At 41.0% G+C, this 16,128-nt stretch overlaps 3 protein-coding genes across 3 annotated transcripts in view; 2 read left to right on the top strand and 1 right to left on the bottom strand.

The window, feature by feature from the left end:
- The window catches only part of LOC138029742 (fibroblast growth factor receptor 2-like), a 466,762-nt gene that overhangs the window by 31,769 nt on the left and 418,865 nt on the right, over window positions 1–16,128 (bottom strand). The gene's annotated exons all lie outside the window — the stretch shown is intronic.
- Window positions 1–16,128, top strand: part of LOC138029770 (tyrosine-protein kinase receptor Tie-1-like) — a 556,173-nt gene that overhangs the window by 526,626 nt on the left and 13,419 nt on the right. The window lies entirely within an intron of this gene.
- LOC138029414 (neuronal growth regulator 1-like) overlaps window positions 11,998–16,128 on the top strand; it is a 6,292-nt gene continuing 2,161 nt past the window's right edge. The window contains exons 1-4 of the mRNA XM_068877161.1: window positions 11,998–12,025; window positions 12,166–12,411; window positions 15,317–15,559; window positions 15,970–16,014. Coding sequence (XP_068733262.1) covers window positions 11,998–12,025; window positions 12,166–12,411; window positions 15,317–15,559; window positions 15,970–16,014 — 562 coding nt within the window. The remainder of the gene's footprint in view (window positions 12,026–12,165; window positions 12,412–15,316; window positions 15,560–15,969; window positions 16,015–16,128) is intronic.

Raw genomic sequence — 16,128 nt, 5'->3', positions numbered from 1 at the left:
GTCTCTCCTCCTAACGCGTTCATGGGACAAGCAAAATATTCTGCGTCATCCAGATGTCTACCTCGAAGATAATTAGACAGTGTTACTCGTAAACTGATCCAGGTGGAAATAACCCGATCTTCAAAACCTAGTTCTACTTAAGCTATATTAAATGTCGGTCACATGTTCGCCATCTGAGCAAAACCAAAATACTACTTACTGCAGGCAGTGGCTAGAGTTCCCCTTGAACAAGTTGTTTGTTGGCCATTGTGGATGCGTCGACCAGCTCAATACGAACACCTCCAGGGATCCGCAGTCGTCTCTTCCGGCGAAGGTTGTTGTCAAGTAACGGATCCTGTCCAATCTGAGAGAAAGAGTAATTTCTGATTGTCCGTTTGAATAAATTAGTCGGAAATTATTATTCTGACGGCGACGATTGAGAGGTTCGCGGGTTGTTATGGGATGTGACTAGGAATATGTAGGCTTTGCGGGCGAGATTTAGGTCATTTTAGGTCCGTCAGTCGTCACGTTCGCTCGATTTTCTTTTTCTTTTGTGAATTTTTTGTGTGAGAGAGGTTATCTTGTAATGTATTTTTTGATTATTGGATCAGGCGTACCCATTCCTCGGGGTCTTGTGCTGCTGCATTAGATGGGGAATACGTTTCCACACATTTTTGGCCACATCTATAAAGGTGTTTTTTAGTGGTTTTTCGTGATCTGGCGTAGCACTGTTTCTATTTCCTAGAAACAACAGATGTAACTTTCTAAAGGTCTGTATCAGGATACATGTACATCTGATGGACTGCGAGGGCGCATCCCTTTCCATAAACGTTACTTTAAATGTCTGTGTTCGGTAATCAGAATTAAATCGATTTCAGCATCCGGACGCCTCACGGACTAACCAGTCAATGTTATTAGAGTCTCGCCTTGAGGCCTCATGGGGGCCTCAGTGGTTATTAGAGGTTCAATGTGTTTGGCATCAGTATTAAAAAACGAATGCGATCGCCGTAAGCTGCCGGGAAGTCCATTTAAGAGGAGAGTGAGAAACAACGATGTTTACTGCTTGCTTTTTGAGATGAAATATGGCAGAATATGACAACAACTATACTGAATACAGTGGGAAAAAAGGCCTAAAACTATGAACCAGGAAAACGGAAACCCGGAAATCAAACCCGAAACAATTCTCCTTTAGAATCCATTGAAAACTAAAAGGGCCAGGAAACAATTTTGCGAATCAGGAGCTCCTCTCGGTATTTGTTATCTCTGAAAATTGATGAACTGATGGTACCGGAACAGATCATTCTAATGTTTAATGGCCTAACGTTCGATTGGATTGGTCGGTAACGTTTTGAATTTTAGATACAGTTGCCTGTAACCTTTCTTTTTATCCCAGGAAACTGAATCTTTTAGGTAAATAGACAAGAAAACTATATAAGACCCCGTTTACACGGATCCGGACAAATTTGTGCATGGACAAAAACTTGCACGGTTCCACTCTGCGTTCACACGGGACCCGTGGCACTGGACGAAGTTTTGAACGGCTAAGTGTGCAAGTTTAGGACCTAAAAAAGCAGGTTAACTTTTTGACCGGCACGGTTCCAGTATGCGTACAGACTCGTGAAAACACCCGAACCGTGCAAGGTTATGCGCGGTTAGCGTGGTTAAGGCATGGAATCTACTTATTTTTTGGTTGCTAAGCAAAAATGCTTCAAGGTCGCAATTCTTACTTTCATTAAGTTACATTTCCCTCTGTTTAAAAGCAAATTTGACAAAAAACCAAAAGCACGATACGTTTTAGTTTGTTTAGGATTCTGTCTTTGTTCACGCTTCCTGCCACCTTGAGGGAATTTGTTCTTGTCATTTATCAGGGTACTTTTCCAAAAACAGTTTGATTATGTCTTCGTACTTGCTCCTCACTGTCTCCCAGTCAACTCCTTTGCCTACTTTTCCGACTTTGTAGTCTAAAACTACATGCAACAAATTAAAGCATTTATGTATTTTCCCCCCTTATGTCTTCTCAAGGGAGATTATAAATTTTTGGGCTGCATTTCCCGCACTTGTTACAGGGCGCTATTAATCACAAAACAACCAGTGGTCTGGAGTAAAATGGCTCAGGGCAAATACCCAAAACCGGCTTAATGTCAATCTCGAATTAAGTCACATGCACAATCTAAGGATTTGGACAAAACGATTCCGCCCTGTAAAGGTGAGGGCACAAAAACGCCAAAGCACCATGAACCAGAGCATGGTGCCGCCCCACCCAAGTGAAATGCAGCCCCAAACTACAACGAAGCAAAACGTAATTAAAAGAAAAGGAAAAAAAAAACGGCTGCCTTAGCAAATCAGTTTAAAAAGCCCTGAAGGAATGATATTATCAGTCAGGAACAAAATACATTGATTGCTCATTGCCCCACCCCACAGGTACAAACTCAAGTATTGCAATATTACGATACTTCAAATTAATAGGCCATTCCCCATAGCATGTGACCCAAAGACAGCACCAAAACCCATTGCACCCGAGGCATCGGTGTAAAGGTTAAGTTTTGAAGAACTAAGCCAGGTGTCCTCCAAGACAAAGGACTTCCCATTAAAACTGGACAAGAAGGACAGCCACAGTTTTAGATCCTTTACCTCTCTGTTAAGACGGATGTAATGGTGAGCAGATTGAATGCCCAAATTGAGATCAATGAGTCTTCGTAGAAAAGCTCGAAAAGGGCGGATGACGGAACATGCAAAGTTTAAGAGGCTTGTTAGAGACTGCACCTCCTTGAGGGAAACCTACTTACAAGACAGAAATGTGAAATAAGCTACTTGCATTTTCAATTTTATCGAGAGGCAACCGAGCCTCCAAAAGAACAGAGTCCAACTCGATGCCTGCAAAAGACATGGTGGTCGCTGGGCCACAAGTCTTCTCTGGTGCCATGGGGATACCAAGGTACTCACAAAGAGATAAAAATAACTTTAAGTGTTTTTGGCATAATTCAGCTGAAGGAGCAACCAATAGAAAGTCATCCAGCAAGTGCAAATTAGTGCCTATTTTTAACTGATGACGGGCAACCCACTCCACTGCGCTTGAAAGCACCTCAAAGGTTAGACAGGAGGAAGAACAGCCCATAGGCATACAACGGTCGTAGTAATAGAAACCCCTCCAATGTATTCCTAGCAACCCATAATCGGCTGGGCGAATTGGGTTTATTCTAAATGCATTTTTGATGTCTGTCTTAGCCAAAAAACAACCCTGGCCAGTCCCTTTTATTAGCTTAAGAGAATCATCTATAGTTGCATATCGAACACTTGCGTGCTCCGGAGATATGCCATCATTGACGGATGAACCTTTGGGAAAGGACAGATGATGAATAAGTCTAAACTCGCCAGGTTCTTTCTTTTAGTATCACACCCAGGGGGAAGATTCGAAAGGGAGACATTGGCGGAGATAGGAAAGGACCAGCAAGCGTATGGGCTTCTAACTCTTTCTTAACTTTAGCATCAACCATTAATGGATTTCCAAAGCTGACAACAAATTCTTAGCAGAGGACGAGACTCGTTCCCCTTCAAAATGCAAAGGAAATCCCAAGTAAAACCTGATAATAAACATGCAACAGTGGAAGGGCTATACCCGTCAAGAAGGAAACCTAATCTATGAACTTTTACTGGAGTGGGTAGGCTGGGCAGAATGGGATTTGGCTGAGAGGGACTGGACCACTGCCGGCTTGGAGTGAGTCACAAAAAATACATTTGGTCACTGAGTGGTGCCCCTCGCACTTAAAGCAAAGATGCTTGAAGGCACATCCAGGAAAGCACTTACGGTTCTTATGAAACCGAAAACAATAACCCTTAGGAATGATATCTGCTCTAGACTTAGGAATAACTGTGGAATTACTTTGCGGGTTTCTATGCAAAACTACTTGAGATTCCAACCACAAATCCTCATGGATCCTATCCCATGGGAGGGAAGACTCATGCGTCTGCCTCAAGAAGCGAAAAATTCTCATCGTCGAATTTCCAGTTATGACCCCTCCCAGACAAATCTTGAACAATTTCCCCATATATTTCATGAGGGCGGGGGACTCATGAGGAAAACGTTCCGTGTAAACCCCTACAAACACATGAAAGCTGCTTAACGAAGCTTCTATGGAAGATATTTTCTTCGGCTTAGATACAGGTTCGATGCAGAGGGAAGGGGATGGACCACCTTCGGTACTTTGGACTTTAATGTGGTATTGCTGTTCAAAAGTCGGATTGGTGTGGAGTGAGCCAAAGTCCACATACTCATGATTCCAAATCTTGGCACGTATCTTGTCAGATACTCGGGCGTCAACAGGCAGAGCAACTGAATTAAACAACTGACCTGGTACTTGAGGCTGTACACATGGTAATACTTGAGGGTGGAAGTCCTGTTAATTCAGAAGAAACACTTCTCAAACTATCCCGGACAATGGTAGAGGCTAAGGTGACCTGAGGGGTCTGAGGAGCTGGGTCTGTGCTGCTTGGTGGACCAGCGGGGACCTTGTCAACCACAGGTGATGGTGCTGGCAGTTGAGATGTTGCCATCCTACGTGAAACCTACTCGATTCACCAATGTTTCCAGAAATTGTGGTGAAACCAAAGCATTGTGGTCGGGTGCCTCGGAGAAGCTGTTGAAGATACATGAGCGGATGACGTCATCCTCCTGGAACGTTTACTTTGTGAGGACAAGGCTTTTGCGGCAGCAGAGCTTGCCTGTACACTGGCTCGGGGACTGACCCGTTTTCCTGATGCCTGGGGGGACTTCGATCGTCGAGCGAGCACTTTTGGCATGGTGAAACTGAAACAAACAAGAAAAAACTTGCAGAAACTAAATTACGTTGCTCACAGCACAGTAAGTGAAAAAGGTGAGCACACAAAACTAAAATTAAATAAATAAATAAATAATTAATTGGCAGGCACAGACATGTCTACACAAAAATGCCGACGAGTTGTCAGGCCTTCAAACTGCCAGAGAGAGGCTAGGATAACTACATATCTCTAGCAATAATCAAAGGTAGCATAACTGCATATGCCAAACCTTCGGCGAGGAACGGCAACCCTGAGATTACAGCCTCGGAGTGCGAGAGAGGCTAGGATAACTGCATATCACTACGATAAGCAGAACCAGCATAACTACATATGCCAAAGCCTCAGAGAGGAACGACCCTGAGATTACACCCGAAGAGTTAAAGAGAGGCTGGGATAACTACGTATTACTAGCAATAAGCAGAGCCAGCATAACTGCATATGCCAAAGCCTCAGAGAGGAACGACCCTGAGATTACAGCCTCGGAGTGCGAGAGAGGCTAGTATAACTACATATCACTAGCAATAAGCGGAGCCAGCATAACTACATATGCCAAAGCCTCAGAGAGGAACGACCCTGAGATTACAGCCGAAGAGTTAAAGAAAGGCTGGGATAACTACATATCACTAGCAATACTCAGAGCCAGTGTAACTGCATGTACATATGGCTGCCTTACCCTCAGAGGAACAAAGACTCTAAGATTGTAGCCTCAGATCTGGTTGGGGTCATGGTAGCTACAAATTGCCAGCCGTCATTAAGGCTAGCACGTACATGTATGCCCAGCTAAAACAACAACCTAACCTTAAGGCATTAAAGGCGAACTAGAATCGGGGAAGGAACCACATCCATTTGTTATTACAGCTAAGACAAGGCGTCCAAATTTGCCAGGGAGGGAACATATACAAGTTGGCAAAACAAAAGGCCTCCGTTGAATAGAGGTTACACAAATAATGATAGGATAAAACGCGTGCAATTAAGTGAGCATAAACATAAGGGGAAGACAAAAACTCGGATCAACTGTCCTTAAGTAGCCCCGTGGCTTTGAGAACAGCGCCACGATAGCTGCGGTAAAGAAAATACTGTCCCAAGGGGTTTACATGAACACCATCTGGCTTACAGAGATCCTTAAAGCGGCTATTAAAATTATCATGAGACCAACAAAAACATTAGGGTAATGGTCTAGGACAACGGTAACGTACTGGTTTAAAATTGTAGCTTGCTGAAGAAAAAATGTGGCATGTGGAAATGAAATGCCACGTGGGATCACACGACAAACTCCGATCACACGAACAGAATAATCGTGCAACAATAAAGAAACGAGATCATCAATGGCAGAACCAACCACATCTTGAGGATATCCGGAGCGAGATCCCTGACCACGTGAAGGTCCTTCTCCATTAAAGCGCGAACCGTTTCCACCGCCAACTCCATGCAAACAAACCGACGCTGTGCCCAGAAGCTTAAAGTCGCGACTGGCTCGGGGATCAAAACCCGCTCGCAAATCGCGCTGAAGCCTCTTCACAAAGGAATGACCCAAAATAAGAGCGGTAGGAACAGAACTAGCGCCTGCCATGGTATAAAATATCGAGAATATCACCGAGGAACTCGGACTGTGATGTAAATATAAAGCAAATACCGCGCGCGGGCAAAACAAGATGAGCAAACGTGGCAAGGATATGCTAGGAGTTGGCGTAGAACTATCTCGTCCAGCGATGATCAACAGAATGAATGAATACTTCGTGGCGGAGCCGAGCTAACTCGTGATACAGTAGAAAGAGGGGGGTCGACGTAATGAAAATATAACACCTCCAACGCTAGCCCCGCTACGTGACTTGCTTGATTACATAACCATCGTCACGGCGTAACAAACTGCGCGCGTGACTAAAAACTTGCTTGTAGCTGAAGTAACATAATAGGATTAATAGCAACCCCGGGGAAAAAAATGAAAATCCTATTCGCAAGCAAATATTTTCTTTATTTTATCTGTCCAAATAAAGTTTTTATCTGCCGCCATGTTTGATTTGCCGCGTACTTCACCTAGCTACAACGTGATTGGCTAAAAGCATTAGCTTAACCAATCACAGCAGAGAAAAGCCATTCAAATGCCGTTTCAAAATTTGCACGGACCCGTGTAAACACCATTGCGATCTGTAACAGAATTTGTACTGTTCCATGTAAACAGGAGGTCCAGGTACAAAATTCGTCCGAGCAAAAATTTGTCCGGACCCGTGTAAACGTTGCCTAAGCAAACTAAACACTCTAAACGGTCCGTTTTTTTGTACTTTGCTTACAGCTACCTCCGCTACCTTAAGAACCTTTGCACTAAAACCAGTTGCTTATAATTAGGACCAATTTCTTTCTCATTTTCCTTGTCGAATTATGTGTGAGTATGTGTGGGGCAACTAATTTCTGCACTATTGCAACAGAGGACGTTTTCCATGTTTCCATAGCCTCATCTAAACACGAGGGGGAGTTGAGAGAATTCAAGACGGCTATGCAAACCCGAGAGGCAGTCGAGGGTTTGCATAACCGTCGAGAATTCTCCCAACTTCCCCGAGTCTTTAGATGAGGCTATGGAAACACGGAAAAAGTCCTCTATTGCTGTTATACAATACTTCTCAAAGATAATTCAATAAATCAAGAAAAATGCTATTTTTTTTTTACTTTTTGATTGAAACAGGTTTTCTTGTCCCACGCTAATATTTCCTACCAACCATTGTTTCCATACTCTCATCTAAACACAGCTATTCACCAATGAGACTGCGCGTACTATCCTAAATTATTTATAATTTGCTTTATTAATGTGATAAAACTAGCCATAAAAGTTTGCGTTCAAAGTAAAACTTAATGAAAGCTTGAAAAACTATAATTATTACGCCTACTGCACGAGACAATAGCCTCTCACGGAGACACTCTTAGGGCTTCGTCACCTGTTCCTGCCCCACGAGCGTCTGCTGAAAAAAGCCGGAATTTACGTAGACCAATCACAACTGACTTCCAGATTCTTGAAGTGAACTTTGGACCCTGAGAACGTTTGCGTACGGTCAGTGCAAGAAAATGGGCTTCATGTGTTGGGCATTTAAAATTGCTGACTACAATTCTTATCAACCAGAAACTGGAGCGCATAAATTTCATGCTTTGGCTTAAATGTTTGCGGCTCTTCACAAAATGAGTACGGTAGAATTCGTATGTTTGAAACATTTTGCTTGTTTCAAACCTATTTGTGGCGTTCGCTTGCAATTGATATCATATTTACATTTCTTTCCCCTGTATCTTATTGGAGTAGTTTCTTTCGAATAACTCCATTTCTTGTAATAGTCCTTCTGTTGAAGTAATCTGAGGTTTGCTTTATTTTTCAAATCGAAGAAACCCTGAGTTCGAACGATCGGTTCGCAACAAAAAAACATGAAATCAACTTTTGGACAAGATCATCGCCAAAAGCAGCCTGAAAATCTCCAGCTTAAACGTAATGGATTTTTTTTTCAAGCTTCTTTTCGCTGCTGCCCTAGTTGCGTTCACTGTGCTTGAAGGTAATGGTTCTCGAGCAGTTCAAATACACTCGCAATACTTTAATATTTTATACGTATTTATATATTTCCACGGCGCTTTCTATTTTAGATGAAATGACACCATGCCCTTGCTAAGCATTCGCAAGTTGACCAGCGAGAGTGCCAATGCATACCCCACCGAGCAATTAATGTTTTTGAGGAATATTTTGGAAAGGCATCGTTCCTTTCAGGATTTATCCAAAGAAGAAGATAACGCATTGACGCTCCCAGGGGAGCAATCTATACAGCACCGATTGGTTCCTATGTAACCTCTACGTGATTTCCAGATGAGTTTCTTAACAAAGGGAAAGGAATGTGTAGCTCGTTTCAACAGACACTCGTGCGTGGGAGGCTAACGAGACAATTTTTTCTCGTTCGAGGGATTGAAAACACGAGCCATGTTAATTGTAATTGACCCTTCCATTTTCGCCGAAACGGCACTTTTGGGCTGCCTGTGCATAATCTCGACCCTAAACTGACATCAAGTTTCCTATTGTATTTCTCATGTTTTCCTGCTTTTGCCATTTAAGTAATGATCCGTGTAAGGTGGATAGCAATTTCCATTGTTATGCGGCAACGGGGCTTTCCCCACATAGGAATGTTATCATTAATACAAATAGAATTCATAAACCTACAGTAAAGCCTTAAACGCAATAAAATTCATTTACAGCCCACTTTTAAAGGGTGTTTTTTTTGTGTTAAAAGATTTTGACCAATCACAAGAGTTGAAAACAAAAGCCAAGAAACGTTTACAATTTTACATGTTCCCCACATACGATTTCTGTGGAATTCATTTAAACTGAGACCAGATGAAAGATGGAAGATGGTTGGAAAGTAAGGATGAATATAATACTGCTTTTATGAAGTTTTGTTAACTTTTGCTGTTTAAGCCAATCAGAAGTAAGTACAGACAATAGAAAAGTTATCACCTTTTTGCATACCAATTGAATTCCAACATGTTCGTTGCCGTTGTTGCTATCGTTCTTATCTGCACCGTTTCTTAAACGCAGGTTAGTGGAATTGTATTGATGTAGCTTTGTCAAGAAATTTCATACACTTCTTCGCTGTAATAAGATGTGAGGCCATGAAACCTTAAACGAGTCGCAAAGTCTTCAAAATCCATACGGTTTTTATCAGTGTTTCCTCGGGTAAGGAACTGACTTCATTACTTAAAGGGAAAGTACGGTCTAGAAAAAGTTTCTCTGAATCGAAATTTCTTCACCTGTATTGTTATACTTGACCACTCATTTGGACTAAATGTGTTTAAATAGCCAACAATAACGCTTCAAAAATAGGCAATTTAAATTGAAATCCGCCATCTTTGTTTTCTGTATGCAAACGAGGCTATGACGTAGGAGTAGTCAAGGATTTCTCCGGGTGACAAAATGTACTTGATTTAAAGAAGAAAAACACAGGCGAGGAGAGCAATACTTTGCAGAATTGAATCATTATCCAGAGGCTAAATTGCATTGATCTTGGCTCCACCTCTGAACAGATTTACCTCGTGATCGTTAAACAGGGTTTTATATGTGAGTTATATTCAGGAGTTTTACAAAACGAAAGAGAGCTTGCAGTGCTATCCCGCGCTCATTGCTGTGAAATAAATGCCTGGAAATCAAGTTTAATCTGTCTACCGTGGCTTTCTACGAGATTCCTGTTACAACTTCAAAACAAACGATTGATTTATACATTTCCATCAAATGGTAAGAGTAAATCGTTTCAGTAGTTTCTATACAGCTAACAAAATTTAACCACATTTCAAGTTATGTTTATTAGCACATAACAGTGAAAGTCGTCTATATATGGCTTGATTCAGTTTTCCCGCTTCAATTCAATGATATTTTGGACCAGTTGACTGAGGTTTCCCTATGAAGCGAATGTCACCAAGACCAATATTCATATACCTGAAGATCCCCCTTGAAGTCCTCCTTGGTAAAATGACAGACCCCAACAGACAATATAACAGTCGGGTTTCCACGTTTGAGAAATCCATCCACGTTTTATTTTCGCCGGCCAACTTTTCTTTAAATTTTAATTTTCCAGTGAAATATGTGTTCTCAAGTCTAGGCATCTGTCTATTTCATCCCCCTCGAAAGCGTACACCCCAAAAGTGGTATACGTGTATTGAACAACATCTGAAAGTTTCGTTGGCTCATTCTAAATTAAACGCTTACCCGTGTGAAAGCAAACAAATACGTTTGCTAAAGCATCGAAGACCACTTATGTCCAGAAATGCGCCTTGAAGACGGCTGTCGCTGAAGGAAGAAAGTGAAATGGTACGCTTGTCGAATATTTCTTTGTCGCATGTTCAAGGTTTTTGTACTGTTTACATTTGCTCTGGCTGATACAGTTGCCGTCTAATCGATCCTAGCTTTCACTTTTTCTTTACTTCTTCATCAGCTTCCCTTACTCTCTCGTACTTGGCATTCCATTCTGCGTCGGCTATAGTTTCATTGTCAAATGTAGCGGCCTCTTCGTCTTCGCTCGACTCGCTCATCGACAGAGATGCATAGCTTTCTTGTTTAATCTCGTATTCTGGAGACGAACTTAGCTCACACTTATCTTAATTCACGTTACTAAACTCTAAATCTTCTTCGCTTGAAGACATTTGCTGTTCTGGAGAAGCTTCCCCTCTTAAAAACTATTCAGATGATTCATTTACTCCTTTAATTTAAACCAGTTGAAGTATTTTTTCAGTTCTTTTTCTTTTGTATTCACTTAGATTCAAGCTATTAACGCGGCACATAAATTAACTTGTTCACTCTCCTGTTTAGATGGGACAAGATCCATCACTTGGTATGAACCACCCCCGTTAGAGACGACTGCGGATCCAAGGGTTATTCGAACCATAGATATTAACTGACCTGACCAATGCATCAGCCAACAATCCTATCCAGTCAGTGGGTGTTTATATAGGCGTTACTAGGATTTTGAGCATCGTACCGGTATTTAATATAGCTCGGGTAGTACTGGGTTTTGAAGATAGATCGGTTTAACTTCACTTGGATCAATTCACAGCGATTTATACTAATCATCTTCAAAGTAACCAAGGATGTCGAAGAAGATGTTGCTTGTCAGTTTGACACGTTAGGAGGAGGGTCCTCGAAATCATGGAAACGGACATTTCGAGTGACCGTTGTTGGTAAGATTTAAAAACTGAAAAGTTTGGAAATCATTATAACCCTTGCAGCAGATAAAATTTTATTAGCATTGTTGTAGCTTTGTCTTTTCAATGTTACAACTGAAGAGTCAATTCCATCATGATGGTAAATTCCTCCTGCTTTTCGAGAGTTCCGAAAATGAAAAGTAAACGATCACATTATAGGGCACAGTCGTCTACTGAGCATCATATGATATCTTTATTTACCTTCTGATTGGACTAGTATCTCTGAACATTTACTCTCCCAGCCCCGATATACTATAGAGAACAAACCAGAGCTGGGAACTTGGCGCCCTACAACGCCTAAGTAAGACTTTGTAGTCCAATGTGAAGGTGAGGGGGATTCGAGAAGAAGTGCTTTCACAGGTTCGAAAGCAAATAGCTTAAAAAAATTAGTGTTTTTGAGATAAAAAGAAAGTAAAGCTTGGGGATCAAAACAGTGCATGCTTGTGTTTTCAACACAAGTGAGGAAATAAGAACAGCAACGAAATGTTCAAGATGGAAGTGACAGCTCGGGAACATGGAGGTGGGCGTCACGTCACCCATTGTAAGCATACGTTTATGGGTAAAAAATGGATTCTTTGGTTCGATGGTTACAAATGAATAAAGTTAAAGCTAATTTCTGTAAACAAAGAAAATATGTAGTTATTATTTTGATTATTTTAGTTCCCGCCAAGATCATTGACATTTCTGCAAATCAAACTGTTACTGAGGGATATGCTGAGCTAAATCTAAATTGTTCAGCAACTGGTGACCCAGTACCAAAAATCACGTGGACAAGACTCTTTGACAGCAGTGTTGTCACAATGCCACTGATGAACATCAGGAGGCAGGATGGAGGAGGATACAGATGTACTGCTAATAATGGCGCAGGATGGCCTGCTTTTAAAGATGTCTACATCAATGTTCAGTGTGAGTACTATTTTTATCTCTTTACAAGTTTAGCGCAAATACGACTATAACTAGTGTTATAGAATAAGATTTAGCCAAGCCTAAAGCTAAAAGCGGACCTCCTGGGTTATTCTTACTGGCTGTGCGGTTAGTGAAAAAAAACAGGGTTTTGGAATTGCCCGCGTTTTTGGTCACTGCTTAATTAAATCATTTTCTTCGCTTTCCTCTATAGAAAAAATCATTGCCTAACTACAAAATTCCACGCGAAATTTCATGCGAAAAACCGATATCTCATGAATCTTTTAAACCGAGATTTAGTAAAAGTTAAGAAAATAAAGTTAAAATTAAATCTAAGAACTAATTTGTTGATCATAATATTACAACCTAATAATTTTTTAATAACCAACTACATAGATGAACAGCAAAAACAACGCATGCATCCGTCGTCCATCAGAGAGCTAACGTCAAACTTTCGAATAGTGCTTCTTTGAAAGTTGTTCAAGGTTTTTACATTTGACATTTTTAGGCAGTTTTCTCCATAGTTTTAGTCCAAGGTAGCGCAGAGAACGTTGACCATGTGTTACTGTATTATATCAAGGAATGCTAAAGTCAGTTTGTCTTAAAGAATAAGAGGTGCTATGAGTATTAAAAAAGTTGCTAATATAGGCTGGACATAATGTGTGTTTGACTTTATACACAAGGGTGCATACATCTTGCAGGCGTCTGTTCTTTAGTGTTGGTAGCTCAACCCTCTTGAGTTATTCTGAGTAGGTTCCGTGATGATCTTTCTACACAGCCCTTAAGCCTCTCTCTTGGAGTCTTTCTATCTTGTGCGAATCGCTGGCTTTACAAAAGTGCCAAATTAATGGACAATACGTTAAGTAGGATAGAATCGTTGTTTTGAACAGTACTAGATTGACACTAACCGGAATTAGATTTCTTAGTGGCATAAGCGCTCCTTTCCCTTGGCTGGCCTTCTTACAGACTAAGCTGATGTGATCAGTGAAGTTAATTAAGTTTCGAGTCTAAGGTAACACCTAAGTGTTCAACCTTTCCTACTGTTTTTATTTCCTCATTGTTCACACAGAATCGTTTTTGTCTTCACTGTCACCAATGTTCATAGAAGGATACTTTTTAAGATTCCCAGCTAGAAGATTGCAGGCGCACCAGTTAGTAGCATTGCGCGCAGTTTCTGTAAGCTCCAAGTAACACTAGATTGTGTTTATAACACAAGGGCTTACGTGAAAGTCCGAAAAGCAAATAAATATTATTGGCCTTTTGAAATAATGGTGTGCAAGATTCAAACCGTTTCACAAGTTTATTTCACATAAATGACATGAAAAACACACATGAAAATGTTGCCTTAAAATTTGAAATTTGGCTGGCCGCTAAGAACACGGCCCGCTAAATTTGAAATGAAAAGATATAATAATTACTGGTTATTTAATAATTTTCTATGGAATGCGGGTGAATATTTCGCGAGGGATTTATGTTATTTGTATACAACTGGCTTTTAGGCGAGTTGTATACAAAATGACACAAATTTCAAGTGAAATTTTCACCCGTATTCCATAGAAAACCATTTAATAACCATATCATCATATAAATATTACACTTTCAGCCAAAAATCACTCTTACAAGGACAATGAACCCATTTTCTCAACAAAGGCGCTGGCTGTTTCCTATTCCTTCCTTAGCTAATTTTATATTCAAAATGTGTTGGACTTAATAAGCTGAATTCAAATATCAGCGATCTGATTGGGCAGTACGTTTTATGAAATACCGCTCTGTTTTCATGGTAAATCCAAGATCGCTAGAAGTACCGCTCTGTCACAGGGAATGCTTAGCTCTGATTAGCTAATGTGTAATATCAACTTCTTACTAACCGAGCGCGAGGGCCGTACTGGGGAATATTGGCCCGAGGTCGTGGCAGTACGGACCGAGCGCAGCGAGGTCTATTCATAAACGACCGAGGGCCAATATTCCCCAGTACGGCTCGAGCTAGCTCGGTTAGTAAGTAGTTTATTATATGGCTTTTTAATTACCTTTTGCTTTGTTTTTGCAAGCCCGTAATCGGCCCGTGGTCATTACCGGAGAATAATGCCCTACGATTCAGTCACAATGAGCCAATCAGAGCGCGCGTTATATCGGCTACAAACACAAGCCATATAATAATTATAAGATAATAGGAATTAATGTATGGAATAAGCCAATGCGGAGTTTCAAAAAAATACGTGGGCGCGTCGGGATAAAAACAAGCATCTTTTGTTATGGAAATTGTTTGCAGAAATTTGCTTTCAAAATCTTTTGCAATAAGTTAATTGCAAACGTCCATGCAGTGGACAAAGTGTCCGTTAAAGTCTAGTAAGCCTTTACTACCTATCTCCAAAAATAAGATAAGAGTGAAGGTTATATATCAATCTTAGCCCGAGGTCTTTTAAACGCCGTGGGGATTCTTGCTTTTGTAGTACAGGAAAAGGAGGCGCGTCTATTGGATTCTATCATTAAATTTCTGATGGTTTTTGGGAACCAGGCCAAAGCTGATCTTTCAAATAAATTTTCTTAATTTGTTTCACTAAAACTGTCAACCGGGTCCCCTAAGTTGTATTGACGAATGTCCGTGACATTCACAGGCTATTCTGCAAGCAAGAAATATCCGATAAGAGTCAACAGTGGTGCCCGTCTCATTAATTACCTTATTTACATGGTGCTTTAGCTTGCATGATTACACCTGAAAATGTCATTTTAAGCGAAAACGTGACAACCAGTGAAGTCTGTTTGAACCTTATGGTAAACTTCACATGGACAGCTGAAGCCACCAATCCTGCGCAGGGCCATTCCTATCAACCCAGTTCAGTGTTGGTGTGAATTCGCAAGACTGCGCTAGAAACGTTTTATGTCATTTTTGCCGATCCTCTCTTCTTAGATCCTGCTCAAGTCTCAGGTTGCAGAGCGGATGTCACAATACCTGAGAGAAGCACAACACTGTTTTCATGTCCAGTTGACGGAAACCCTGAACCCACCATAACATGGTACATTGGCAGTGAAGCAGGTGGACCTGTGATTTCCAATAAAAAACAGTTGGAAGCCGGGGAAAGTGGATGTTACACATGTTCTGCAAGTAACTCTCTTGGACCACCAGTCACTGTCACACAATGCCTGAAAATTGGTAAGTGAAGTCATGCGCCTATCCCTTTCAAAGAAGCACTGGTGGTTAACGCTTAGCTACAATTTTTTTTCGCTGGAAGCGCCATATTTTTTTTTTACTAGTTTCGGGTGTAAGTAGAATCGGTGGTAACCATCACTAACTTGTTATTTATGTACAACTAAATCGGTAGTCATGCAGTAAGGAGAGCCTAATTGATTTGTATCTATTCAGACTAACAGGCGAGCGAAAGCAGGAGAAGGTATGGTCAACTGAGCTTTCGGATACTTTTGTGTGTATAGAATTGAGACATGTTAGATGAAGTGCAACTAGGAAACGTGAACCCTGAATTTCAAAACTCTTTTTAATTATGCAATACATGCATTATTGTTTTGGAGCATATTTTATATTTCTTGTTCAATTTTCTTTGTCAGTTGCATATTCACCATCGCCAATGACACTGCAAACGTCTCCAACAGGTAACAACTGCAAGCTGGGCATAACCTCAAATTTAAAATAAACTGTCCTGGGCCACTCAAATGATTGTAAGCTAATGTTGAGTTTCCTCGAGGCTCTCCTACAAGGCTTATTAC

This window comes from Montipora capricornis, chromosome 13 (genome assembly GCF_036669925.1).
Source record: "Montipora capricornis isolate CH-2021 chromosome 13, ASM3666992v2, whole genome shotgun sequence".
NCBI classification, from domain to species: domain Eukaryota; kingdom Metazoa; phylum Cnidaria; class Anthozoa; order Scleractinia; family Acroporidae; genus Montipora; species Montipora capricornis.
The sequence above is the reverse complement of the archived record's forward strand: the minus strand, read 5'-3'. Positions and strand labels throughout refer to the sequence as shown.